General features: G+C 34.4%; 1 protein-coding gene across 2 annotated transcripts; it reads left to right on the top strand.

Moving 5' to 3' along the window:
• The first annotated feature begins 5,559 nt into the window (after window positions 1-5,559).
• On the top strand, window positions 5,560-25,316 carry LOC100367784 (xanthine dehydrogenase/oxidase-like). 2 transcript variants are annotated; one of them, XM_085502997.1, is made up of 32 exons: window positions 5,560-5,650; window positions 8,527-8,666; window positions 9,300-9,357; window positions 9,483-9,579; window positions 10,323-10,428; window positions 10,834-11,022; window positions 11,209-11,268; window positions 11,438-11,512; window positions 11,673-11,814; window positions 12,554-12,718; window positions 12,922-12,998; window positions 13,240-13,336; window positions 13,441-13,550; window positions 13,993-14,186; window positions 14,513-14,672; window positions 14,870-14,953; window positions 15,362-15,479; window positions 15,993-16,044; window positions 16,773-16,908; window positions 17,379-17,498; window positions 18,688-18,906; window positions 19,046-19,179; window positions 19,330-19,504; window positions 19,974-20,165; window positions 20,676-20,821; window positions 21,002-21,077; window positions 21,572-21,796; window positions 22,628-22,702; window positions 22,797-22,849; window positions 23,239-23,425; window positions 23,949-24,137; window positions 24,916-25,316. In XM_085502997.1, the coding sequence occupies exons 2-32, from the start codon at window positions 8,589-8,591 to the stop codon at window positions 25,087-25,089; spliced, it is 3,963 nt and encodes a 1,320-aa protein (XP_085359123.1). In that variant the 5' UTR covers window positions 5,560-5,650; window positions 8,527-8,588; the 3' UTR covers window positions 25,090-25,316. The 2 variants fall into 2 exon arrangements, with proteins under 2 accessions (XP_085359123.1, XP_085359124.1); XM_085502998.1 differs by lacking the exons at window positions 5,560-5,650; window positions 8,527-8,666; window positions 9,300-9,357; window positions 9,483-9,579 and adding an exon at window positions 9,749-10,170.
• The last annotated feature ends 2,405 nt before the right edge of the window (window positions 25,317-27,721 follow it).

Genomic DNA, 27,721 nt, shown 5'->3' with positions numbered 1-27,721 from the left:
AGTTGTACACGCACGTATAATCTTGTCACACTGTTTAGGGGAGTCTCAACAAACATCCCAAAGTACCGTTTTCTGGGAGTTTCTGGCCTTTATTTTCACTGTGGCAATCATGCCAGGCGGTGAAAATGCCCGGATGTCCGCCCGAGAATCAGGGCACTTTTGTCCCTAACCCTTTGCTGAATTTGACTATTTCCATAAAATAAAATTTATAATTAAACCATAATTTATTTAAAGTGGGAAATCCCAACATATTTGCCATTTTAAAAATCTATATTTTGACATAGAAAATTGGACAGAAAATTGTTTAAAATTGTTTTTTTCTACTTTAATATATTCTATACAAATATATAACTTCATATTTTGGAGGAAGGGTGGAATGAAGTTTAATCAAAACAAAATTTGTTGAAACTTGAATGGGACTTAGCTTAATTGAATGTTTGATACTTCAAGTACGCTGAATAAAGAAAATGAAGGATTAGCTGGAAATGGGAATATGGATGTTACCAAGGTCTGAAATTCAAAAAATTATTGTTTCTAAATTACTAGCACCGGTACTTATTGCAACAATCACTATATATATATATATATATATATATATATAGCGCCCTCTATCGACAGTTTTTGAAGTGTGAATCTATGAAGTGTTCCCTTGTCTGTTTACCCACAGGGCCCTGACGATCTACTCACAGGCCCGTAGCCAGCACTTTTGAATAGGGGGTTCGAAAACAGCAATAGTATATTTGATGTAAAACGTGTTAATTTTATAATATTCAAAAAGTGTCTTTGAACTCTGTTACAGACATTTTTATATACGTTGGTAAGTTATTTCACATAACATCTTTGAACTATTTTACCATTTTAGAGAATGGGTCCTGAGCCATTTCCCACCCACAGACAAACACAGACACACCCTTGATCCACTACGGAAAATTGTTGTACACATCTTGTACGTACCTTAGCATTATTGTCTAAGCATTTTCAAGATAGCGCACATAAAAGTGACACGATTTCATGTCGAAATCTGTCTACAATTATTCATTTTAGTATTAGTCAATTTTGTATTATGTAATTTTATTTTTGTACAGGGCCTCAGCCCATCGTACAAAATGTAATGGGTAGAAAAGTGCATAGCACGATTTAAAAACAATACAACATATATACATGTAAACATATGGCACTAAGTTAAGCTGAATTCATATTCATCTCGTCGCTTGAAAACTTTTAAAAGATATAGACGGAGCTAGTTGATATATGGTGTGGCAGTTTGTGTTGCGACGAAGTAAGCCCATACTGTCAGTATTTGCATAATTGCACAGGGTTATTGATCAGCCTTTAAATCATTATAAAATAGACATATAAAACAAAGTGAATTTCATTTTCAACCAAGCTAAATTCAAACGTATCAATGCAAAAACTAAAAATTTATTGATCTTTTTGTGTGTCTGCCTAATTCAACATTATGTTTATGGCCAAAACAGCGAAAACTCGTCAGTATATATTTAAGTCTATAATTTCTTGCCAATAAATCTCCCAGGTCACTACTTTGATTTTCCGAAAGTACACAGCCTGGATGAATGTGAAATTGAGGCATGCCATTCTTGCTGACAACATTTTTTTTTCATTTTTTGAGTAAATATCTCTAAGAAATTTGCAGTATCTCCAACTTGTTTTTCAAACCAGACAATGCCGAAACCATATTTGAACAGGATATTTTTATGTGGGTTTCCCAAGTAAGTCTGCCGGTCTTGTCGTTTCAGCATGATATAACATGTTTTGGGGTTCCAGCTATTTTTTACTTCAGGTAATTTTAACCAATATGAGATACGTCGCTTGAAATAACCCCAGCATAATGGCAGTCTTCCACATTCGTCCAACATCGCTACATTGTTTGTATAACTATTAATGCTAAGTAGTCATTCGCTATTTGTTAAAACGGCTATTTATACACTTTACCAACTGAGCGAACACTAGCACAAGACAAACGACCCTATTTTCAGAACCACCACATCCTTCCGAGAGTGACTACCACTACATTATTGTAAGGGGCGGATCTAGGATTCTGGAATAGGGGAGGGGCGATAAAGTGGCCGAGGCCTAGTTCGCGAGCGCCCCTAAAAATAGGGGGCCGCGGCCCCCTCGGCCCCCTCTAAATCCGCCCCTGATTGTTTCAATGTTGTTTTAATATTTAACATCAGCTGCTTGGACGCGATCTTCATTACACCATCACGGAATCACTGAATAAAAGCTTGCCCATTCATAACACTTTTATTTTATTTGCTGATGTTGAGCTGAGATGGCGTAACTTCACGATTGACATTTAAAGCTCGCTGCCACCAAAATGCTCATTACTATGCAATTTCTGATAGTTACCTTACTGAGTCAAGTGATTTAAACGATGATAATTATTTTAATTAATGCTGTTTTTTATTATGTTCTAATCTACGATCATAAATCTATTCACTTCCAAAATTTAGGGGGTTCGACCGAACCCTCCGAACCCCCCCCCCCAAACTACGGGCCTGACTCAGGCTCACGTCAATACATGGACGTCTATGGGGCCGATCGACTATGTCCCGGTACAGGGCCTTACCCTTGCTCAAACTAATATAAATTACATAATTAATACAGTTTGATAATGTTTAGCAAGCATATGGCATTGAATTGAAGTATCAACGCTCCGAAACCCCGAATATCACTAATACTTGTTTCCGACCTCTCCTTTTTTTCTTTATGCCCCCGATTTTTTGGCGATATTAAACAGCGAACATCCCTATCCAAATTTCCAGCTGAGGGTGTCATGCAAAAACTGATCAATATAAAAGTTCCGTGAAAGTAGTTGAAATGTTCATTACGCTCTCGAAATAGATTACAGGGGCAAAATATTCATAGGAAAAGCACACATTATACAAATCTAAACGAAATAAAGTTAATGATCTTATTGATGTATCACGTAGGAGTTATTTCGCTGATAAGATCGCGGATTGTAATGGTGACCAAAGAAAACTGTTTTCCATCGTAAATGGTCTTCTAGGCTCGACAAATAATTTGAATGCGTTGCCGATTCACGATAACAAAATAAATTTAGCGAATCGTTTTAGCATGTTTTTCGTGGATAAGATTAAGAAAATCAATCAAGGACTAAATCTAAATTTATTGAATGGAAACCGTTTTAACGAACTGCACAAGTTCTCTGGTGATGAATTGAAATGTTTTGAACCAGCCACGGAGGATGAAATAATTAAAATTATAAAAAAATCGTCGTCGGCTTCGTGCGATTTGGACTGTTTACCCACTAATATATTAAAAGATGAAAAGATCCTTTCTATCCTGCTTTCACCTATAACAGATATCATAAATGAATCACTTCGCACTGGAAGTGTTCCTGAGAAAATGAAATGTGCGCTGATTAAACCTCTGCTCAAGAAAGCATCGTTGGATTCAAACATGCTGAAAAATTATCGACCGATTTCTAATTTGTCTTTTATATCTAAAGTCCTTGAACGTGTCGTTGCATCCAGAGTGAAACAACATTTGGAGAATTATTCGTTGTATGAAGAGTTTCAATCAGCGTATCGGACCGCACATAGCACTGAAACGGCTCTTTTGCGGGTCGCTAACGATGTACTATGCAGTATTGATAATTCTAAGAATTCAGTTGCTCTCGTACTTTTGGATCTTTCAGCCGCTTTTGATACTGTGAACCACAGGATTCTCATCGATAGGTTGAGATCAAATTTTGGTTTAAATGGTCTCATCATCAAATGGTTTGAGTCGTATTTGAGTAACCGCATTCAAAAAGTGAAAATTGGAAATGTATTTTCTGATATGACGTCTATATTAGAAACCGGTGTTCCACAGGGCTCCGTCTTAGGGCCATTATTGTTCTCAATGTACATGCATCCATTGGGCGAGTTATTGCGACGTCACGGCGTAAAATATCATTTTTACGCCGATGACACACAGATTTATTTTTCGGTTTCTGAAGATGATCAAATTCGCGCCCGGGTGATACTTCAGACATGTATTCAAGATGTTAGCGATTGGATGTCTTGTAATTTCCTACTTTTGAATGTGTCGAAAACTGAATTTGTGTGCATGTCGTCTCGGAGATTCTCACAAGACTCGTGTCCTTTGTCTAGTATCGCAATTGGTGAAGAATTGGTTAGTGCTTCGTCAAGTGTTAGAAACTTAGGTGTCTTGTTTGATTCGCAGCTATCTATGGAAACACACATTTCTACTATTTGTAGATCAGGATATTCCCATCTAAGAAATATTAATCGTATTCGTAAATCATTATCCCAATCTGATACTGAAAAGTTGGTACATGCATTCATATCTTCTCGCTTAGACACCTGTAATTCATTATTGTCTGGTCTCCCTGTAACTAAGATAAAACCTCTTATTCGTGTACAAAATGCAGCAGCCCGCCTTGTCACTCGTGCTCGAAAATATGACCACATTACAGACATTTTTATTAAACTTCATTGGTTACCAGTTGTACAAAGAATCAATTTCAAATTACTTTTACTAGTGTATAAATCTTTGTATGGTTTTGCCCCAAATTATCTATGTGAATTAATCGAATTTTATGTACCTAGTCGTAGTTTAAGATCTGAATCGAAGTTTCTTATTAAAACTCGTCAGGTGTGTAGTAAAAAGTCCAAGGTGTTATTATAATACAAAGACCGTGCTTTTGAAAATTTAGGTCCTAAACTTTTTAATGAATTACCTCTGTCTGTTCGTTCTAGTCCTTCAGCAGACATTTTTAAATCATTTATTTAAATGTGCTTTTAATATTTGACTGATTGTTTATTGTATCAGCGCCTTTGATCTTCATATGTTGGAATTGTTGCGCTTAATTAAATAAAGTTATTATTATTATTATTATGTTACAGTATTCTGCTTTTGGAGGATGTGGTGACCCTAAAAAGCCTTTGGTTTGTATATGTTAAATCTCACCACCAAAACCGTATAGAACACTGCGTAAATGACATCCATGGTGGTGACAGTCTTTCTGTTGGCGTGCTCGGTGTACGTGACCACATCGCGAATGACATTCCTCAAGAATGTTGCCTGAATATGTTTCTTTGTGAATATAGACAGTGAGTGCGTATTTTTGCTCACTCTTATCAATGCCAGTTCTGAGATAATAGTTAATGACAATTTGATGTCAAGTTTCCAAACAGTACTTTGATGACAATTTATTTGTTATAACACTATCTGTTTACGTGAGTCAGCTGTCAATGTGGGGACGTTGACCTACATATGTAATATATGATACGGGTTAATAAATGACATTCTTCTTGTTTTTATTCTTGTTATTATCATGTCTTCTGAAATATAGTTTATATGACTAGAAGAACACTACTGCATCACCTAAAGTTTCAGCACGTGGACATTTAATTTAAAAAAAAATATATCATTTAATTCAAAAAATCTAATGAAAACGGTTCCGTTAATCATATACAGTAATTCGCACACATCCGGGTATTTTCGTTTGTTTGCCATTTTGAATAATACAATTTTCGTATTTCTACTGGTACATACAGTAACAACACAGGAATTATTCAGCGGTATCACAGACCAGTCTAACATATCACTACTTGCCAGACCAATAACGACAGAACACTCTCTGGATCCTGATTCACCAGTAAGTTAAATATTTTCATACGTTCTCGTGGTTATTTCGAACAATGAATCTGTGAAGGAGTTGATTTCCGTTATTGAACTAGTAAATTAGTGAAATTAGTGTGAAATCACAGCCTGTTAGAGATATATTTATGTGACATTTTTAAATACCATGAACTGTTGTTTTAACGGTTCACTCACTTCTGCAACGAATTTGGCTAAACTCATGATGTTCTATTTCATAAACCATAAAATAATTCAAAACATAATAAACAAATAAAACCAATTAAAAATTATTGTTACAGACTTTCGGCAGCTGGACGATAAACTGACTGACTGACCTTTTTGATAATGCAATTTTCACCTATTTATGAGATATATCCCTCGACAAATTCTATAGTATTGTATCCTTTGATTGATTCGCACATATGTTAGTCTTTTTTTAACATCTTCCCTTATAAATCTCCCACACAACAATGTATTTTATTGGGAACCGCCCGTTTCGAAGGATTGTATCAAGTGCTTATAATTAATGTTAATATCAAAGCTTAGCCACCATCCACTATGTAAATTAACGCGTATTCACCCCTGTCCCGTTAATCTCTAAACCCGGCAACGGGCGTAAACGTTCAATTGCTTATTTTAATACAAAATCCGATAAATAAAGAATTATAAACCTGGCACACTTTGCTCTGTTGTGTCACAGTTACTAGTAACTTGGAAGATAGTTGGACTTACTACCTTCCATATGGGTAACCATGGTTAGATCATTAGTGTCAAACAGTACTGGCCTATTTTCAGAGATAGTTTAAAAAAACACCCCGTAACACGCAACAGATAAACAGTAGAATATACTCACTACAGGGTCGGACAAATATGGCGCACAGGGATATGATATGACACTATGGGAGCTTCGCACTCTTTGGACGCTCGCTTTTACCTGCTAAGTTCATTGGAAGGAAAGGTATAACGATATAGTGGTGTATGTGTGTCACGCTGCCGATTTTTACTCGGGAGGATCTATTCATAATAATACACTAGTAGTTTTATAAACGAGTTTATGTAGAAATAATCACTACTGCCTTTAGCCATGGGTTGTACTAAATGTACCGCAAGTATGTTGGAAGAGTAGATATTTTTTTCTGGCTAAAACAGATACTATATACCAGTGATAACTTAAGTAATAAAGGGGAAGATTCAAAAATCACAAATGTCCGCCTTTTTGGTATTACGTGATCTGATCTGTCCCAAGTAAATGTATTATTGATTTGTCACTTGTAGATCGCATGTATAGGGTCATTCAGGGTCATTCAAAATTCGTTCACAGTGTCGTGATATATAATTGGTTGTACTACGGTGGCCCATGATGACAATTGCCGATATGTAAACAACTTCCGCGCCGACTTAGTAACTTTCGTGATGATATAAGCAGTTTTCTCACCAAATTGCGCCGTATTGTGTGTTTGCAGTTTATATGCTTGTTTTCTATAATCATTCCGTGAGGGATGGTGAGCAGATCTTGCCCCCCATGCAAAATATCATCCCGCCGCCTCTGGTTAGTCTTTAAAATGGTGCTTCATTATGTTTATGTGTTGGGAGCTGTTTTGAAATAAAGCATTTATTTATATTCTATCAGGTAATTACATTACACACATTACATTGCCAGTTAAACTTGCTTCTCCGATGTTCAAAATTACGTATTTGTATGTGAATATTATTATCATAGATTATATATCTGAAATCAAAGAGAGACATTGCTGCACAAGTAGACCTGGAAAACAACTCACGTTCAATTTATTGAATATTGACGTTTAAATAATTTAAAATAAACTTTTTAGACAACAAATATTACGACATATTATTAGTTATACAGTAACAAATTGATTCATTTACGAGAGTTAAATCCAGTTAACATATAATTAATTATATATATTAATGTCGCGACCAGTCATCGTAGCTTGCAATATAAATGAACATGTAAATAACTTGTAACAGACCATTTTTCGTTGACTGCGAGACCCCACGTTATGCTTGGTATCGAGCAAAAAACAGGGCAAACAAAGGTCACAGCGTCGCAGTGGCCTCCGAACGTCGCGTAGGTTTCGTCAAACGCGAAAGTATGTTTGGGTATTTCCATGCTTAATAATGTGATACACATTTGATAATGATTAATTTCGATGAAGTAGGGGTATCTCAATGCAATAATTCTCTCTCAAGGATTGCCATTACGGCATTGAGCTATAAAAAAACATACATTCAAAATCAAATCGTTCGATCTTTATGGTTTCAAAATACAAGTATTATTACGAGATATGGACTTTCTATAAGTACAATGAAATGCATGTATTGGTACATTGGAAAGACGTTTCTTAGCTCAAATAACAAATTCTTCAGTACTTATTATAGGGCGTTCACGTACATAGCCATATATCTCGTTCTTCGATTAGTCATGGCCATATGTCTTCAATTTTCTGTTACCCGTAACCTGACCATACTTATTCAACAACGCTCCTCGCAATTTTATCTGTCATGTCTTAAATAAATTCAAGATTATCATTTTAACAAACTCATTTTATGTTAAATTCAATTATGTTCATTGTAAGAAATAATTTGTGTACATGGAAATTGTTGATATTTATATATATATTTATATATTTTTTTTTCTAAAACTATAATTTGTGCCAGGTAAGATTAGATCAGATTTTAAAATTGTAATGGATTTTAAAACAAAATATTTTGATATCATTTTCACCCTGTTTAATAGGTAGTAATACCAAAGACTTTGGTAATACTCACAAACTAGTTTATTAATATTTTTATATGCACTGGTGTTCGGCAGATATTGTAACACTAACAATTGCCTTGTTAAAAAAATCCAATTATATGTTTTAATAATAGCAGATATAACGTTGCAGTGCTGAGCAAAATCTTAAAGTGACGACTGCCATTTGACTGTAAACATGGATACAGTGAAGAATTATGTTGAAGTGGACCAGCTGCAACCTGATGAGTTTGTATTATTCGTTAATGGAAGAAAGGTAAATATTAAATAAATACTACCGTAACGTTCCAATAATATTACCACAGTGTGCATTCGTGTAACAACACGATGTACAGAAAAACGACACCTTGAAAAACACACGCACTATGAATATGAGCCCCGTGTTTCAAGGCACTGACTAGTTCTATAGCGAATACACATAAACACTGTCATTGATCATTTTCTTTTGACTCTTTGCTCCTGACGTGTAGCCATGTTCTGCAAGTCACATATGTACATGCATATTGGTTAATTAGACCATATCGTGAATGCATGTAGGTGCTCTTTGATAAACTACAGACTGCCAATCGTTCAGGGAGACCTTCATGAGCTCTTAGCACACAGGAGTTCTAAACTTTATTTTATGCGTACGCTATTTATGTTCACCAGTGCATTAACTGTCGTTCTGGCTGTGAGTGTTTGCTATAGTACACTTCCTTCGTGTTAGATTACTTACCAAACAGCTAGCACACCAATTATGGTATGGACATGTAAAAATATGATTCACCATTGTGGCACAACATGGGCAACTGAGGGCTTTGCAATAATTTAACGCACTGTTCAACTAAAGTAGTTTATGTATTTATGTAATGCAATTTTATTGAAACCAAATTATTATTTTCTCTAAAAGATTGTCGATAAATGTGTGGATCCAGAAATGAATTTGTTGATTTATATTCGAAGAAAACGTATCCTTGCAAATGTTTACTTATTGAATCTCGACAGATGTTATATTCCGTAATTCATGATACATGTGTTCTTAAAGCTGGTTTCATAAAGTCATAAATGGATCTTCCTTAACTTAGCATTGTAGTTGGGTTGAGAGGAAGTAAATTTAGCTGTGGTGAAGGTGGATGTGGGGCATGCACTGTGATGTTATCCAAATATGACCACCAACAGAAAAAGATACTGTATCCTTTATATTAACCTTCACGGACAACGTATTTATTTAATGATAAAGTGCAGTGAGCAGCATATCAAAAAGACATACTTTTTAAAGCCTTTTTGAATTATGCTAACTTTATTCTGCGACTACTAACAATGGACAGTCGATAGAAAGAAAGTGATCATAAAGTAGATAAAACAACTTTAACAGGGGCTCCAGAAAAGCCGTGTTTTTGCTATTAAACCAGAAACCCAAACTTTATTCCAGTAATACACACATTATGTATCAAATATCATATTATATTATAAGACATATTTGTGTTGGGTTTTTCTTCGTAATCTAGTTAAATTGGAGGGTAAAACAAAAAATATTAAGATCAAATGCGATTAATTGACTTCAAATCGTTGTCCCATAACAACAAAATTGGAGTAATGAATTGTTATCTGTTCATAGGATGGCTTTTCACGTATATGTTTGTGCTGGTAAAAGATCCACAGACTGATGCTTATCTGAATATTTCAAAACAATTGGTCAATTAAGTGTATCGATGCTATTTTAAATATAAGAGTAGAGTGCGAAAGATGAATGGGACGGTCTTATTCCTTACTCTAAAAGGGTATTTTTATTAGCTTGTAGTACAGAAATACAGGTAAATTAAAAGTCCCGCTGAAAACCAACGAATTAGTAAATAAATGAATAATATAATTATAAATAAATTGTTACAAATATATGTTATTTTACGAATGTTAATTTCTCTTATATTTAAAGTCATCACGCCATTAATGCTTGTTATACCCCTGTCTGCTCTGTACATGGTATGGCCATCACTACTGTGGAAGGTGTTGGATCAACGACAAAGTTACACCCAGTGCAGGTAAGTACAGTTACCTCTTTGTATGGTATTGTAATTACTATCATAGAAGATAATGAGTCAACGAGGAAGTGCAGGTAGGTTGGAAGATGTTACACTTAGTGGAGGTAGGTGAAGTAATAAACAAGAAACGGGCGAATCACCATGCATTGACAAAACGTTTCAAAGTGGGATAACGTTTGCGACATTATTCTATAAATAGATTTTGTTTGCAGTAATTGGTTGACATTATAATATTCCTAATTATTTGTTTAAGTTAAGAACTGAGTGAAAGTTATTGGCTTTCATATTATATATTACAATGAATTTAGTAATATTTAAATTGCGTATAATAATACACAATTTAATACAGTATAAGATTAACTTGAGAATTGCATCACGGTAACTTATTGAAAATTTTTTGAACAGGAACGTCTTGCAAAGTACCATGGATTACAGTGTGGATTTTGCACACCTGGTATGGTAAAGTCAATGTACACCTTGTTACGTAACAACACATTGCCAGCAGTGGCGGACATTGAAATGGCCTTGGTGGGTAATTTATGTCGTTGTACTGGATACAGACCAATATTACAAGCATTCAACACCTTTGCACAGGTATACAATAATATTGACCTTGTTAGTAATGAATTGAAAAAAAACTCTCTTTGTGAATATATTTTGATTTTATCAGTTCAGAAAAAGTGAATTCACTTCCACTCCAAATGACAATACATGTTTAATTGTTATTTGTATACTTTTTTATGGCGAATGCTACATTATATATTTATTTTTCTTCCTCAGAATGGTTGCTGTGGAAGTCCTTCTAAGTGTGGGTGTGCAGCGACAGGCAGTGAAAATTATGTAAGACAATATTATTACTGAATTATGAATAGGAGAGTCCTGATTAGCTCAATGGATTACGTCATATGACATTAATCCCACTATGCTGCTATAACATCTACAGAATCACGCTCTAATTATAATTCCCATTTTTTTATTATTTTCTTTCTTTTTATCTGCCATTGTCTAGAATTCAAGTCTAGTAACTGGCGAATTTGCACCTTATAACGAAACACAGGAGCCTATATTTCCTTCTGAACTGCAGGTAAAACATACATATCCATTACCCAATTCCTTAAACGTATTAATATTGTGTTTTCATAGTTAATCAGTAACCTACGTGGTATAGGAAAATAATTTCATTAGATAATATAACAGTTGAACTATTCATATTTCACAGTTATTGTAATATTTTCAACACACAGTTAAATGACCACTTCCACCGAAAGACTGTGTTCTTTGCTGGTAAATCCGTCGTTTGGATTCGTCCTACAACACTTGCGGAATTATTGAAGTACAAATGCGATATCCCAGACGCTATACTGGTTCTTGGAAATGCTGAAGTCGGTAAGAATCTAGATATGTGATAATTTACGATAGCTGGTATTCAAATTCTAATGTAAATATGTTGATTTATTTTTATTTTTTATGAACAACGCACTCCTACCGCACCATATTCGAGTTTTGAATGTAGACTGTTGGTCTATAAAATTGCAAAATATTTGTTTATGCGTCATTTAAAAACATATAATTGTACACATTACCATACTCCATTTTTGCTGCATTATAATAATTAAAATAAATGACTATTAAAGAAGAACCGAAGATATAATTAAATCGCTATGCCAATCCGGCCCAAGCCAGTCACATCATGACTGGGTGCTTCGAAAAATGAGCCAGTTACGATGTTTCGAAGAAAAATGTGACTACTAACATCTCAATGCGGTCGATGGGGCCATGAATATATGCGCTGGTGATTTCATTTGCCTGTTGTTTGATGTACATATGTTGTAGTTATCGGTTAAAATGTATCATTACATGTGTCAAAATAGCAGCTAATGTTAATAAGCTTGTTAGTTTACTGTCTCTAATTAACAAGTTTTCTTTCCATAAACTTGGGTACTCATATGCGACGACAATTATTAAACCTGACCATTTTGACAGTGTGTCATTAAAATATGTTTTGTTCTTCGACGGATACCCAATATATTTATTTATTTATGTAATCTAACGATATGGGGTTGTAAGTGTTAAACAAAAATATGATATCTGGCACATTTTAAAGCTTCAACAAATTATATTTTAGGTTTTATGCCAAAACCAATCGGTATCCAGCGTACACTCATCTCAGTCTCTCATGTACCAGAGATGAAACAAGTACACCTGTTAGAATCGTCCATCAAACTTGGTGCGTCTATCACGATGGCGGGAATGATTGACGTACTGAACGAACGAATAAATGAATTACCCCGTGAGTATTGAACTATGCTGTAACTTTCGAATCACTAGTTCGTGCGTGGTATGTGAACAACGTCATGGAGCTCGTTAAACTCGTATGAGACGATGGGGCGTGGATTACATGATACATCCAACAGAAAATAAAAATGTAATTTTATTCTTTCGATGAAGTTTACAAACTCTATAACTCTAAACTGTTTGTTGTTGTTTTCAAAGGTGTCCCAAATCGTGTTTATCAGGCTATACTGGATATGCTATATTCGGTTGGAGACAATCAAATAAGAAACGTTGCAGTGAGTAACTAATGTTCATTGGAACTATATTTGAATTATGGATTTTTTAAGATCGACAATTCTATCACAAACCCTATTAACACTCATTGCCATTCACAATAACATTCATAATACATAATCTAACTTTCACAAGACATCAAAAGCTAATGGTTTTTTTGTTAATTACATTTTTTTTAAATTGCTAAGGTTTGGTTTAGTGACTCAAATTTAACACATGTGACTAATCTATTGACTTTTGCAGGGAATTGGTAGTCACATAATGACTGCAAGTCCCTTATCTGACATCAATCCATTGCTAATGGTTGCCGGAGTCACACTAAACATTGCATCTCATAAAGGTATGATTTATCAAAAACTAATGTGCATTGTGAAAAACTACTCATATATGTAAATACATCTGACTTATTTATTCTAACATCTCGTAATTGTTTTTTTCCAACAGATGGATTTCATACACTACCAATGAATAAGGATTTCTATACTGGATACAGAAAAACTATCCTGTCTTCTGATCAAGTATTAGTGAGTCTTAGTATTCCTTGTTCCAAAGAGGTGAGTATAGATAACACCATACCAAATCAAAATTAATAGTCATGAACACAAAATATACACAAACCAGAAGTATAATACAATTTATGGTCAAATCAGTGAGAGAAATAAAGGACTTCAAGGCATAAAGCTTATATTTTCAGGCTATTTATATGAAAGTTTCACTTCAAGTTATATACAGATTATTTGATTAGGAAAACATACAGAATTAGTAGGACATACCACTTTGCTGAAAAATCTTCCCCCGAATTCGATAATGTTGTCAATCTGGGGCTCTAGCATATTTCATAGTGTTATTGTCCGGGTGATTTACATTTTCATCTATCTTGTGTCCAGACAAACTTTCAAATGTCTGATAGTTCCACATTGTTGCAATTCACATAAATAATAAAGATACGTCATGTATTATTTTACCACTTTTCTTCATCTCACATGTATGCATCAGAATGAATATTGTGCTGGATATAAAGTTAATAAATATGTTCATCGACGTGATAAAAACATTGACATAGTCAGCTGTGGAATGAGGGTACTCTTCGAATGGAATACTGATAAAGTCGAAGAAATGAGCATCTGTTTCAGTGGAATGGGACCTACTATTGCCATGGCAACTCACGTATCTGATTATATTGTGGGAAGGTGAGTATACATTTCTGTTTTGCTATGTTGTTGTTTATGCTATTTTTTGTGTAATTTCTGATTAACTGACAATGTTATGATCGAACAGCTGACTTGCAGATAAAATCCGACGTAGATAAATGCTCAAGTCGCCTTTGCAAGTATTCCCGGTAGCCGGGGTAATTACCTCCACATATGATCTATTTACCTGTGCAAGTGATGTTGGAACAGGTTCCCTCCTACGTTCCAGTAGAGTACTTTGTCCATTGCCTAAATAAACCAATGTTCTAGTTAGACAGCAGAGAGTTTTCAAAATTAGTCAATTGTTTTTTACCTTTGCTCACAAGGAAGTGGAATGAAGATCTACTGAAAGACGTGATGCAAATTTTAAGTGAACAATTTCCAATATCGTCACAGTTAAGAATGGTGGAATATAGAAAGACTCTTTTGCAAAGCTTTTTCTTTAAGTTTTTTATTAAAGTTATGAATGAACATTGTACATTGAAGGTTAGTACAATAGTATGTCTGGTCTGTGTATACAAACTGATTTCTCTGCAAGACTGGATCTATTTTTTATTGTAGGTAATAGACATTCTGCTTTAGTGCATAATTTGCGCTTTTTAATTAAAAACATTATCCAATGAATCGAATTGTGTTTCACTTATTTATTTTTGTCTCATATATTATTGGAATCTTCTTTCTAGAACATCGTCAAATCGCCTGATTTACGCCGACCATCAGTTACCATGACAAAGAAAATGCCATTTACAGGCACTCAGTCATATCAGGTAAGAACCACGCAAACCATTTTATCTACATACGTGAAGTGCATGACAATGGATAGGATGGTGTGTCCACGGGCTTGGGTCATAAAAATAGTATCCACCCGCCGTGACCTGAAGTTATAATTTAAGGGAGCTCATGACAATTATACGCCACACATCAAATTTGAAGATACGCGCAATTATTCATTCGGTGATTCATCTGGTTCAAGATAGCCAAATGGCGGCCATTTTAATGTTAGAAGAATCATCGAAATTAAGCATTTATCCGTTATTTTGTTCAAACATACCGACTGCTCGACTGCTGGTCATTTTTTATCCGACAGGTTTTCACCATCCAAGCTCAGGATTTATATATTTCTTAAACTTGATAACTTACCGAGGCTGTAATATCATGTTTTATTTTATTTATAGTGTGTCCCAGATCTTCAACGAAAGACCGAGCTTGTTGGACGACCTTCTATGAACGAATCAAGTTTTGCGCTAGTTACCGGAGAAGCCGTGTTCATGGATGACACACTGAGTGAAGAAGGTAACTACAAATCATATATTTGCGCAAAGTCAACTAGATTTTAAAAAAGATAAAAACATAAATGTGTTTTAGAACTTCATTTAGGGTTTCATACTGTCTTCTTATAATTTTCATATCTAATGTCAAATAACATTTCACGTACAATAAATGTACAATACCAATACTAGCTCATGCTGAAAATTACTCGTCAATGTTTTCCATTGTATAATATCACTTGACCCACGCTGTGAATTTAGAAACTCAATATGTCGCAGTACCTGGCCCACACTGTAATTATATATTCCTGTCCATCAATATGTTCCCTGCTATAACAGTAGCTGGAACAAGCTGTACATTTATAGCTTTGTTGGTTTTTGCTTTTGTAAATCTACGCTGTAGCTTTACAGCCTCGGTCATGTGGTTCCGGTCGCAAAATCTCATTGATATAGTTGTGTAAGTTATTCATATTCCGGGAGTACATTACCAAATGGTTACTTCAAATGGTCGTATCAGTGTATTTTACCATTATTGCAGGTGAATTGTTCTTTGCCATGGTTACTAGTACACATGCACATGCCAATATTGTGTAAGTGTTGTTTATGTTCATTCAATATTATATGATGTGCTAAATTTTACCTTGAACTATGTTAATTATTAGGTAATTGTGTGATTATTATAAAAGAACGGCATTATGATTTTGGTGGTGGGCAGTAGATTATTCAGAGTTATAATCGGCAACGCGATGGTAATTAGTAGTATATAATTGTATATCCACTACCAAAATCGTACTCACATGTGAAATACGCCAAAAAGGTAGTTAGTTATATTGCGTTGGTATTTGTTAATTTCCAATTATCCCAATATCTTTTCATTGATACTACTAACTAACTTACTCCTATTGTAGTTCGCGTACTGCATATTGCTAGGCGTGTAATAGACTACATATAACTTACCGGCATATTCTTTTATAATATCAACTAGCTTGCAGTAAATACGACCATCCGCATATACATACAGCACACCATATAACGTTTGTTGTCGTTATGATTAGCCTTCACGCTGATTTACATACACGTGCCATATGAAAGCTCCAAAACAACACAAACATATATTTAAAGTACGTCAAAAACAACAAATGTATGTATATATATCATATTTCAATGTAAGAAATATCATTCATCCATTATCCACAGCCGATTCTTTGTAATTATCATAATCAAAACGATTTTTCTCATAATGGTGTGCAAATAACCAAAGAAATCATACACATATATAGTTATTAAATACATCTTTTATTGTGAATTTTCCCAATAGCTCAATTGACACAAGTGGTGCTACGTCTTTAGATGGTGTAATATGTTACATTGGTGCTGAAGACGTTCCTGGACTCAATTCTTTGAAAAGCCCTTCTTCGAACGAACCAGAAGAAGAAGTGTTTGCATCCAAACAAGTAGGTGCATTGTATATAATGTATGACAAATCCAATATGAAATAAATATCAGATGTAAGATATTATGGTACACATTATTGATTTTATATTTTGGTTTGTTACTCTTTATTTCCATTGAGTGAATTGTTGTAATTTATCGCTTAATTCGCAATAACGCAGCTTCAAAAAGAAGGGTATACATTGGGTTTACCAGAAGACTCAATCTTGTGAGGGGATACTTGCCATTAGATTTTCATTTTGTCAGACATACTAGTATTTAAATTGCGATTTCCACGTGTTCCTTTGTAGAGAGTGTGCAAGAACAATGTGACATAAGTGTCATATATACAGATGTGAAAATTACTATAATTGTCTTATCTGAATTGTATTTGAATTAATTTTTAGCTTCGCAAAACATCAATGTATTGTATAATTTAGGTATAGGCACACAACAGATTATATGGTACATAACCGCTCGATCTTTTTTCTAGGTGGTATGCTACGGTCAATGTATTGGTGGAATTGTGGCCGTTGATCCAAAATTGGCGAGTCAGGCTGCAAAACTAGTTAAAGTTCAATATGAAGACCTTCCACATATACTTACAATTGAGGTATGTTTTGTTCAAGAATCCTTCAATCCACAATATCGCACAGGTGGGAATATTCGATAAATGTGATAAAATACCACCTAGGTGCACTCTATATTGTTTGAACACTTTTTTTAGACACGCCAAGTTGTGAGCCCAAGTCTTGTGTTTCATGTTTATATGTGCATGTAATCTCGATCACTAGTTAACATTGTAATTTTCATTCTGAAATTGGTCTTCAATTTTGTTATTTTAGTCACGGGAATATATAGACCAGTGTTATACTGTTACAACAGTATAACACATCTTTCGTGCTAGAAATAATCCTTTTACAGTATATATTTGGTTATATGCTTGTTGTATACTGTATAATATCAAGTTCAATAAAGTCAATTGCTCAGAGAGATTCGAACATACAACTCAGTATGCCTCGCCACTGTAAGCAGAATGAATGGCGTTTGAGTATTTGATTGGACATATTTACCGAAAGCGTCCAATTGTGATGTATTTGAAATTGTGGTCGTTGATCCAAACGGACCAGCAAGCTTTATTACGGAATATTCGTATATCTTATAAGAGATGCTAATACATGTTAGAAATCGCGAATGATAATGTAATGGGAGGATGGATTGTGTTTAAGCGGAACAGTTAACAGCATGTATTAAACCACGTATATATTCTACATGAATCCATGAATGGGAGGGGGTATGTTTTTGTTGGTAAACCAACATCCACATAGAATGGAAATATGCAGGCCTGTGATGTCATACCTAAAACAATTGAATAAATGAAGAAACTAGTTTAATGAGCTTACTATTGGTATCATATGCATAATGGGTTGTTAGTAGTACCAGCACTACTATATTGTTCAAGCCAAATTTATGTCAGATTTTGCGAATAGAACATGGTGTGTTTAATATGTCCGAGTCAAAATTTTACGACTCTTTGTTGGTCTGTGGTACCTATATTTTTAAAAATCAATAACTCTCATCCCCAAAATTATACAGCATACTATGTAATTATCCATTCTTGTGCCAAATGCCATTTAAATAAATTAACTCATTATGTTGAATTCTATTGTCATTTTGTGTTTTTGTTATTTACCCAACAATATTCTAAAGACTTGAGCAAAGATAGCAAACAAACTGTATTTTGCCCATGGTCTAATGTAAGCTGGATTACAAAGTTCACGATCAGTAATTTAATATTTCAGGATGCTATACATGCAAACTCCTATCATCCACATGATAAGCATATATCTGTTGGTAATGTGACGTCAGCGTTTGATCAATCGGATTACGTCATTGAAGGAGAGATATATCTTGGTGGACAGAGTCATTATTATATGGAGACACAATGTTGCATTGTTAAACCAGGTGAAAATGGTGAAATCACTGTATCTGCTACATGCCGGAATTTAACCATGGTTCAGGTATGACTCATGTGACTTATCTGCACTACAATTATCTTTATTGAAACCTGTCTGGTGATCATCACTTATAATACGATTCTCGCACATGTACGCATTTATACTGTAGGCAGTTTGACTATAATCTTTTGATTATTTTCAGAGGGCAGTTGCTGATACATTAGCTATACCAATCAATAAAGTGACCTGCAAAACGCGGCGTTTAGGAGGAGCTTTTGGTGGTAAATTTGAGTTTGTCACATCACAGGCTGCTAAGTGTGCAGTGGCAGCTAAGAGGTAAATTATAATATTTTGTAAGGACTAGTTCCGAATTATTCTCATCATGAGTTGAGCCCCCCCCCCCCATTATAAAAAATATAAGCAGTCTTCCTAATGTACCATTCGATGTACTATTTATAATGTTATATTTGTTAATGTTTTTAACAGACTTGCAAAACCAATCCGAAGTACACTTACACGGGACACTGACATGCAATTTATTGGTACTAGACATCCAGTACTAGCGAGGTACAAGGTAGGATTCTCCAAGCAAGGAATTCTTAAAGTTCTACAAGCCAAGATATTTCTAAATGGTGGATGTTATACTGGTCGTTCAGTTAATGTAAGTTCCACATTTATTGGGAAACCCTATTATGTGTTTAAAACATTGATTTTCATTTCACTCTTATAAATAATTATGAAAATATAATTGTGAATCAATAATGATCAAATTTGTGGTACCAGATATTATTCTCAATGGATTTAGCTTAGCTGATATGGCCAGGACTAGCTCTTGTTGATTTCTAGGTAAAGATATACGTTCCTGGATGTTTACTGCTAATTTAAGTACCTACCCAGAATGAAATAATCTGATAAATTTAAATTTACACAAGTGTATTCAAATGCAGACATTATTCAGGACATCATCAATATTTGGAAATGGTAGCATAAAGACACAATTATCATTTTGAAATCATTGTCTACACAAAGTAAGACTGGGTATGAACAAGTCATATCAATAAGTCTGTATACACAAAAGCATAATACAAATTTGATCCTACTGTAAATTGTATTATTCTTACTTACATTAGGTGATGGAACAATTACTTGCCACTTTGCATAACACGTACAACATACCAGTTTATGAGATTGATGGCATACTATGCAAGACAAATCTACCCAGCTGCACCGCTATGCGGGGGTTTGGAGCACCACAATCAATGGGAATTATGGAAACAATCATAGACCACGTGACAAATGAATGTGGGTTTCCATCAGAAAAGGTTGATATGTAAAATTATATATATATAAATTCCATATTCATACTTTTTTCAATCATTGACTGTAGGAAGGTTAAATGTGAACGATGTATGTAGGTGATAATGACAGAACAAAGATTTTTTAAAAAACTAACATGTAAACAATACAAATCAAAACAAGCATTGGACACTTCACAGTTGGCAGAAACATCAGACATATGTAACTATCTGACTGAACATATTGATTGCGTTTTGACAATCAGTATGATATATCCAATGAAATTTAGCGGAGACTCCGGAATGGTTGGTAATCTCAAACACGTTCGTGAAGTCTAAGGCAGTATGTTGGTGAACCAGATTTGCTATTCAATCGAAATCACTGGGCAATCTATCCATAATCTCAATATTTGTCAATGTATTTGTTACTGGCCATTGGATGGTTCTGCACAAATTTGCTAAAGCAATAAACCCTTAGCTGGACACATTTACCATAATTACATATGTAACACTATATTTATACATATATTGTTGTAGGTTAGAGAAAGAAATATGTATGATGGACTTAGTGACAGTTTATTTCAAGACATGCCAGATGTCAGAAACATAAGAAGATGCTGGATTGAGTGTCTCAAGCAGAGTGATTACTACAATCTACAGAAAGATGTAGATACATTCAACAGGTATGCAGTTACACGTGTCGTTGTTTCCTTTGTTATTTCTTCTGAACATCTAAGCTGGTTAATTATACAGCAAGACTTTAGCCACTTTTAGTAAGATGTAATTGGTTAATTTAATTTATTCACTTTGTCAATTGCGTAATGTTTGCATTTTTTTATTTCTGAATAATATTTCATTTATAGTTCCTTTCGATGGAAGAAGCGTGGGATTGCAATAACTCCTGTAAAAACTGCCATAGGACCTTTACCACCACATGTAGTAAGTAAAACCTGGATGTGGAATTATCAATATTAATATCTATTGTATTAAATTATCTTAATTTATTCTCTCAAACACTTACCAGAATGATCTCAAGCAATTACTTTATACACCCACAAAGTTGCTTGGCCATTAAGATGATAAGTCTTACCTTCGTTTCAATTCTTGTCACAGCAGTTGTACATTCAACGTGTTTTTTTTTCATTCTGAGTGAGGATATAACATTATGTAATCGAAAATGTGCGGACAAATGGATAGTTTCACAGCCTTCGGAGACATTTTTTTTTTATCAAAACATCAGCCAAAATGAAAATCATAACTGACTCATATATTATTTATATATAATTGTGTGTACTGTAATGAACCAATGAGAATTTAATGGATAATATCGGAACGTATGCTATTCTATCACCTGATTAAAATAATGTCACCCACAATTGTCTAAAGGAATTTATGATATTTATGACCTTATAATATATATGTATTATTATTAGGGAGGAGCACTGGTTCATATATATCTAGATGGTTCGGTTTTACTCAGCCATGGTGGTATAGAAATGGGTCAGGGGTTGTTTACCAAGACAAAACAGATTGCTAGTCGTATTCTCGGTATTTCTAGCGATTATATTCATATTACTGAGACAAGTACCGATAAAGTTCCTAACTCAATACAGACCGCTGCATCCAGTGGCACTGATCTATTTGGCAGTGCTGTAAAGGTGTGTACAAAGCAGTTATATATAATTGCCATCATCATTTATCAGTGTATTTCAACCACCGTAGTCTGAACATGCAACAAACTTTTGCAGATTTATTATTTAGTATTTGAGTGTTTCATTTCTGCACAATCAAATCATGTTGTCACGATGTTTTTAAAACTTGGAGATGATAACTTCGACCAGTATGAAATATTTTGAGAAACTGCTTGAAAAGGTGCAAACATTTATTTGGGTCTTGTTAACAACAGCATAGAATAAATTCATACATTAAAAAATTGAACCATTTATGGTCGCTAACCACTGAAAAACTGCTGTATACATTTCGTCACCTGCATCTTATTATGTCACTTGACCCCACCACGTTTTATGTTACACGATCATCTTCTTTTGTAATTACCATGTGTTAATTACATAATTACATCACTCTAACCTAATAACTAAATACTAAAAATAATGATTAAAGTGCTGATTTGGAATTAGATATACATATATTGTTACACTTGCAAAATAAAATTTTAACAATCGTAAAGCTGAAACTAAGCGTATTGTGGTTTATATTCTGATTAGGTGGAAGGCCTTAGTCCCCAAAACCGTGGGATTGCTTGACCCAACAAACATTATGTTTATTCAAAACTGTGAAAACTTATCAGTTTGATTTTTTGTATTCTGTAAACACAAGAGCTGTCAATGGTAATTTGCTCTTGATAAATTGACACTTAATGTATGCAAGTTAGCTAATTTAAATTGTATATTTTCAACATATTACTTACATTGCTAGTATATATAATATTCAAACTGCATTTATATGAGTGATATACTCTTCTTTTACAGAATGCTTGTGAAATATTGATGGGAAGACTGAATCCATTCATTAAAGACAACCCCAATGGCACATGGAAAGAATGGGTATACAATGTTAATTCACTTATTCTCTCACATATATACTACTGACAACTAAGATGGCAGTTATTATTAATGCAAATATTATTTATTTTTGCAGGTGAATATCGCCTACCAAAACAGAGTCAGTCTATCTGCAACGGGACATTTCAAGTATGTTATAGTATACAACAAATATACATAATCGACACCCCAAAATACCCAATTTCCCATTTTAGTTATCTACAATACACCAATTTGCACGTTGTTTTTGGCATTATACAATATTTTGAAAACTCTGATGTGTTCGTCTGCCAAATGTTGTCAAATGTTGACAGCTGTCCAATCGACATTAGACACAAATAGCTGCCAGAATCTCGTTGTGAACCACGTGACTTGATTTTAAATAGGGTACCATTATCTCCCTTCAATCGCGTCTAATGTTCCACTATTCCATGCGTACGTAACCATGATAGTAGACACGATACTATTATATGAGACAATGCAATAAATATCGATTCATTCGGGTCAACTTACTAACATATTGTATATTATACCCATAGTTATGAAGGCAAATTCGGCTTTGACTGCGATGATCCAGGAAGTAGTCGTGCTATGTACTATTTTTCTTATGGCGCCGGATGTTGTGAAGTGGAGATTGATTGTTTAACTGGTGATCACTATATAAGACAGATGAATATTGTAATAGATAGTGGCAATAGTCTGAATCCAGCACTAGATATTGGACAGGTAAATTCTACGTCTCTGTTTGTTTGAACATTACAAGAAACACGTGGTCTTCCTAGTCGCCGTTTTGGCTCCCATGTGAAGCCAATTCAAATGAAAATTAAAAATTAAATTAATGTAACTTAATAAAAAATATTTCATTTATAACATTATTGATGAACTGTTTCTATCGAGAGAGTTTTATTTAAATGTTGAAAGAATAGTCGTGACTAGAAATTAGTGGGTATTTTTTTATATAAATAATTGTCTCAGCTTGCTGGACAGGTATATTGGTGGAAAAACAATAATAGTTTTCCACAGAAACAGGAAACAAACTTTTTGAAGTAAAAAATGTGCGCAACACATTTTACATTAAGGCAGCAATAAAATTCAGTTTGCACTTGGATCTGCATGATATCACATGTATCTGTTTAAATATAACTACTATTGTGATTTCTTTCGGATCAAGTGGTGTGTTCTTGTTTTGATAATTAATTTGTATAATGATATTCAACATAAATTGATGTATAATAACTTGGCATTACAGATTGAAGGTGCTTTCATGATGGGATATGGTTATTATTGCCTTGAAGAACTTAGATATTCACCTAAAGGGGAATTACTGACAAAGGGTCCCGGAATGTACAAAATACCGTGGATCAGTGACACACCGAGAAGGTTCAACGTATCACTATTGCCAGACGCACCAAACGAAGCTGGGGTATTCTCAGCACGGGTCAGTATAACCAAACAATTATATATTAAAAAATGCATATTACGATTCAAAACATCTGTCCATTGAAATTCGAGATATTCAACCCTCAGTCAGTATGACAGTGGCTCTTCGGTGCACTATATGTATAATACACAAAGTTGCTTCAAAAGTATTTCATAAATCAGGATTTTAGTAATAAATTTACATATTTAACAAATCTTACTAAAATTCCTGAGAGACATATATTATTGTACATCTCGTAAGGCACGATGTGGAACCATTTGAACTATTCAACAAAGAAACAGAAATTAGAAATCAATTCGTATATTCAACCCAACCCAATGAAATCAGTGGCACAGATCAATGCCTAAATCCACATAGTGGCCGTCCCGCCAAAATATCAACGTGAGCGTAGTTAAGTAATTATAATAAGCACATTTTGTTTGGGCGCTGTTTGGGGGTGTTTTACAACTGTGTTTGCAACTTTTAAAAACATTTTTCTCACGAAAGCGAAGGGAAACTAAACATCAGTTTCATTGTATCCTTAATTAAAACATCGCTTTGTTACTTGTATGAACTGCATGGTATTTGTAATTAAAATAACCATATAAACGTGTGTGAAATATTAGTCTATCGATAATTAGTGCTTCGCAACAGTTTGTTTGGTAGTAGGATACGCATATGGCCAACAATACTGTCATACTGCATTTATAGGCATTTTTCTGAACGAAAATGAATTAATATATTAATATATGATACACACATATATATAAACTGACAATCTGTTTTTATTTGCTAGGGTGTGGGAGAAATGACAGTAATGATTGGAGTATCAGTACTGATGGCTATTAAATATGCTGTAGCGGCTGCTAGATCAGACGAAGGAGTTCGTGGATACTTCAGACTTGATGCTCCATCAACACCTGAAAAAATTAGGCTCGCATGTATTGACGACATTTGCAATAAAATTTAAGATTTGCTGTAGTTGTGCCACCGACCTGGAATACTTGTATTTTATCATACAATATTGAGTGCACAAAAATACCAATTATAATCTATTCCTGTAATCCTAAACGACGGTAACAACTCATGCATACACAGATGACAACATCTCCGCTTTAACATACTGTGGTTAGAGTACACCCAACCCCAGTGTTCGGTAAAGTATTTTCACATAGACATAATAAAGTAACTTTCAAAGCTCAGTCTTAGTTTGTTTAGCAAATGCGTTTACTAGTTGAATAATAATTATTAACTGAAGTAATATAGTAAATATCCAGCATAATACATACTAGTACACCATTACCACTGCGTCAACCATGGTATTCAATTACGTATCCCTTTCCCTTATCTAAAATATACAAAACTGTCCCTGTCTATCCCAAAGTTTAATAACCACGCTTCACATTTCTCCAACCTGGAGATACACCACTGCTGTTCATACATACGCGTTTTAATTTGTAAGCGTAAGCATGGTTAAGTTTAGTTACTTCCTACTATTCCGCTTTCTTCATTAACCTAAAGGTATTAAGCCCTCTTATGCACTACCCATACTAGTATTCAACTAATGATAGCAAGACAATATATCCCTAGACTTTGCATAATGAATAGAATGACTCCCTAATTCCATATTCAACTTTCCACGACTAATTAGTGAAGTTACATCACGTACTTTCGAAGTCACGGCGCAAAACCTAAAGTCTAATTAGTAGATTGGATACAATATAATTGCGATAATTACATGCCCCACGCGGAAATTTGATATGCATTTCTGACAATACAACCAACAATCTCTAATAATTACCTTCATTCTCTTTGGCAGTGCACACACTAAGTATTTGCTATTTTCAAAACCACTATAGACCTAGGTGAGGAGAGTACAATGTCATTATTTATAATGTGTGTTAGATTCCCCAGTCACAGTGAAAACACGGAGCACAATATTCAGATCCTCAATACGAATTCATTTTGGGGACATTGTAAAGACTCGTGAACCAGAACGTGAATTTTGTCATTTGATATTTCCGATATTGGAATTTGTGGAGTCCTCAGCCTTAAGGAACGACTGTGACAACACTTGTTCAAGTACCTAAATATTATTATGACGAAGATGTTTCAAATCATCTAATGAGCGGTCGCTAATTAAATCGTAAATATATGAACAACGCAAATGTGGCCACTGTTTTTGTTGAGCTTTTACTCACCATTGTTACTTTCGGCGAGGACGATCGCGACTTCATTTGAATAATATACTCCACCAGCGCGGGTTTATATACCATATCGGTCTTTAACCCTGGATATGGCTCTGTCAGTAGCATATTACCAAAGTTGATAAGCACGTCATTCCAATCAATGATTATCATTCGCGCGACGAAACGCGCAATTCCCTCTAGTAATCGGTATATTAGCAATTCTACTCTTCACAAATTTGTATATTTCAATTGCTCCGTAATTTTAATTATATCTTTCTGGTTATAAAAATGTATTTAAAAAGGCAAATTTAATAGAGGCAGAAATGTAGGCACAGGATCTGTGTTGCCCATTATTTCCCAATAATTAGTATGGAGCTCGAAATAAGTGAATATTCATGTCATCGTCATGTGTCTAATTAAATTTCATTAGTTCAAATAAATCGAACTTATCTGAAATATACATTGAAATACTGAAGTTCAGGCATCAGCAGAGGTCCACGCCTTGGGAGGTACATGCAGTTACAATCCACATACAATACCTTCACCAACGAGTCTAATTGCATATTAGTTTTCAATATTACTTGTAGACTGTCGACAGTTCTCTGCCTAATACATTCTTATTTTCAAACGCTAAAGGCGTTATAACGAAATGCCAAAAGCATTTTTCAAGCGAGGGCCGTAAGGTTAACACACCTACGGCGTTTGAAAATAAGTGACTCTTTATTAGGCCCGAGAACTGTCGACAGTCTATATTACTTGATACAGAACCCGTGAGGGAAACTTTTCAGAACCTAGAAACACTGGGAGTTGTTCGCGCTGGTTGCCTGCATGCTACTCTATTGATCTAGGAGCTTCGGTTAAACTCGGTGATCAAATAGAAGAAGTTACAATGTCAAAAATTACAACAAATGAGGAAAATGAATAATCTAAAAATACACAAAGATAATAACTCATTTAATCATCCATGAATTACAAAATATACGACAGATGGTTTGGTTTTGTCGATAGCAATCAATGAACATCGCCTGGTCATCTGTGTACATGCACGGTTATCATGCAGGTGGAGTCGTCAAGGGAAAATAAGATAACGCTGGCTAGTAGATATGAATATGGAGAAAACTAAAGTCATGATCTGTCATGAATTTCATAATAAATAATAAAATTATAAAAGCCAAGAAGGAATTTGTTTACCTTCGAAACAATACACCATTGAACCATTCAGTGTCGAGACAATGAAGGCATTAATCACGTGACTATTCACCATACTGGTATACGCCATGAATTGGTATCATCTTTTATATGTTTAACACATTTTGATCTATAAATCACGCTTATTTTGATTGTTTGATCTGAAATTTGAGCATATGAATTAATCATAATAGTTTGGTATATGGTCAATTCTATCAGTCTATA

The sequence above is a fragment of the Saccoglossus kowalevskii genome, chromosome 8, assembly GCF_978046115.1.
Source record: "Saccoglossus kowalevskii chromosome 8, keSacKowa6.1, whole genome shotgun sequence".
Lineage (NCBI taxonomy): Eukaryota > Metazoa > Hemichordata > Enteropneusta > Harrimaniidae > Saccoglossus > Saccoglossus kowalevskii.
Note: the sequence above shows the minus strand (reverse complement) of the source record. Positions and strands in the feature narration are given on the sequence as shown.

Coding starts and splice junctions, on each gene's coding strand:
- LOC100367784 (XM_085502997.1), top strand. CDS start 8,589: ATGGATACAGTGAAGAATTATGTTGAAGTGGACCAGCTGCAACCTGAT. Junction 9,358..9,482: donor GATTTATATTCGAAGAAAAC/GTATCCTTGCAA, acceptor TTAGCATTGTAG/TTGGGTTGAGAGGAAGTAAA. Junction 13,551..13,992: donor GTATTCCTTGTTCCAAAGAG/GTGAGTATAGAT, acceptor TGTATGCATCAG/AATGAATATTGTGCTGGATA.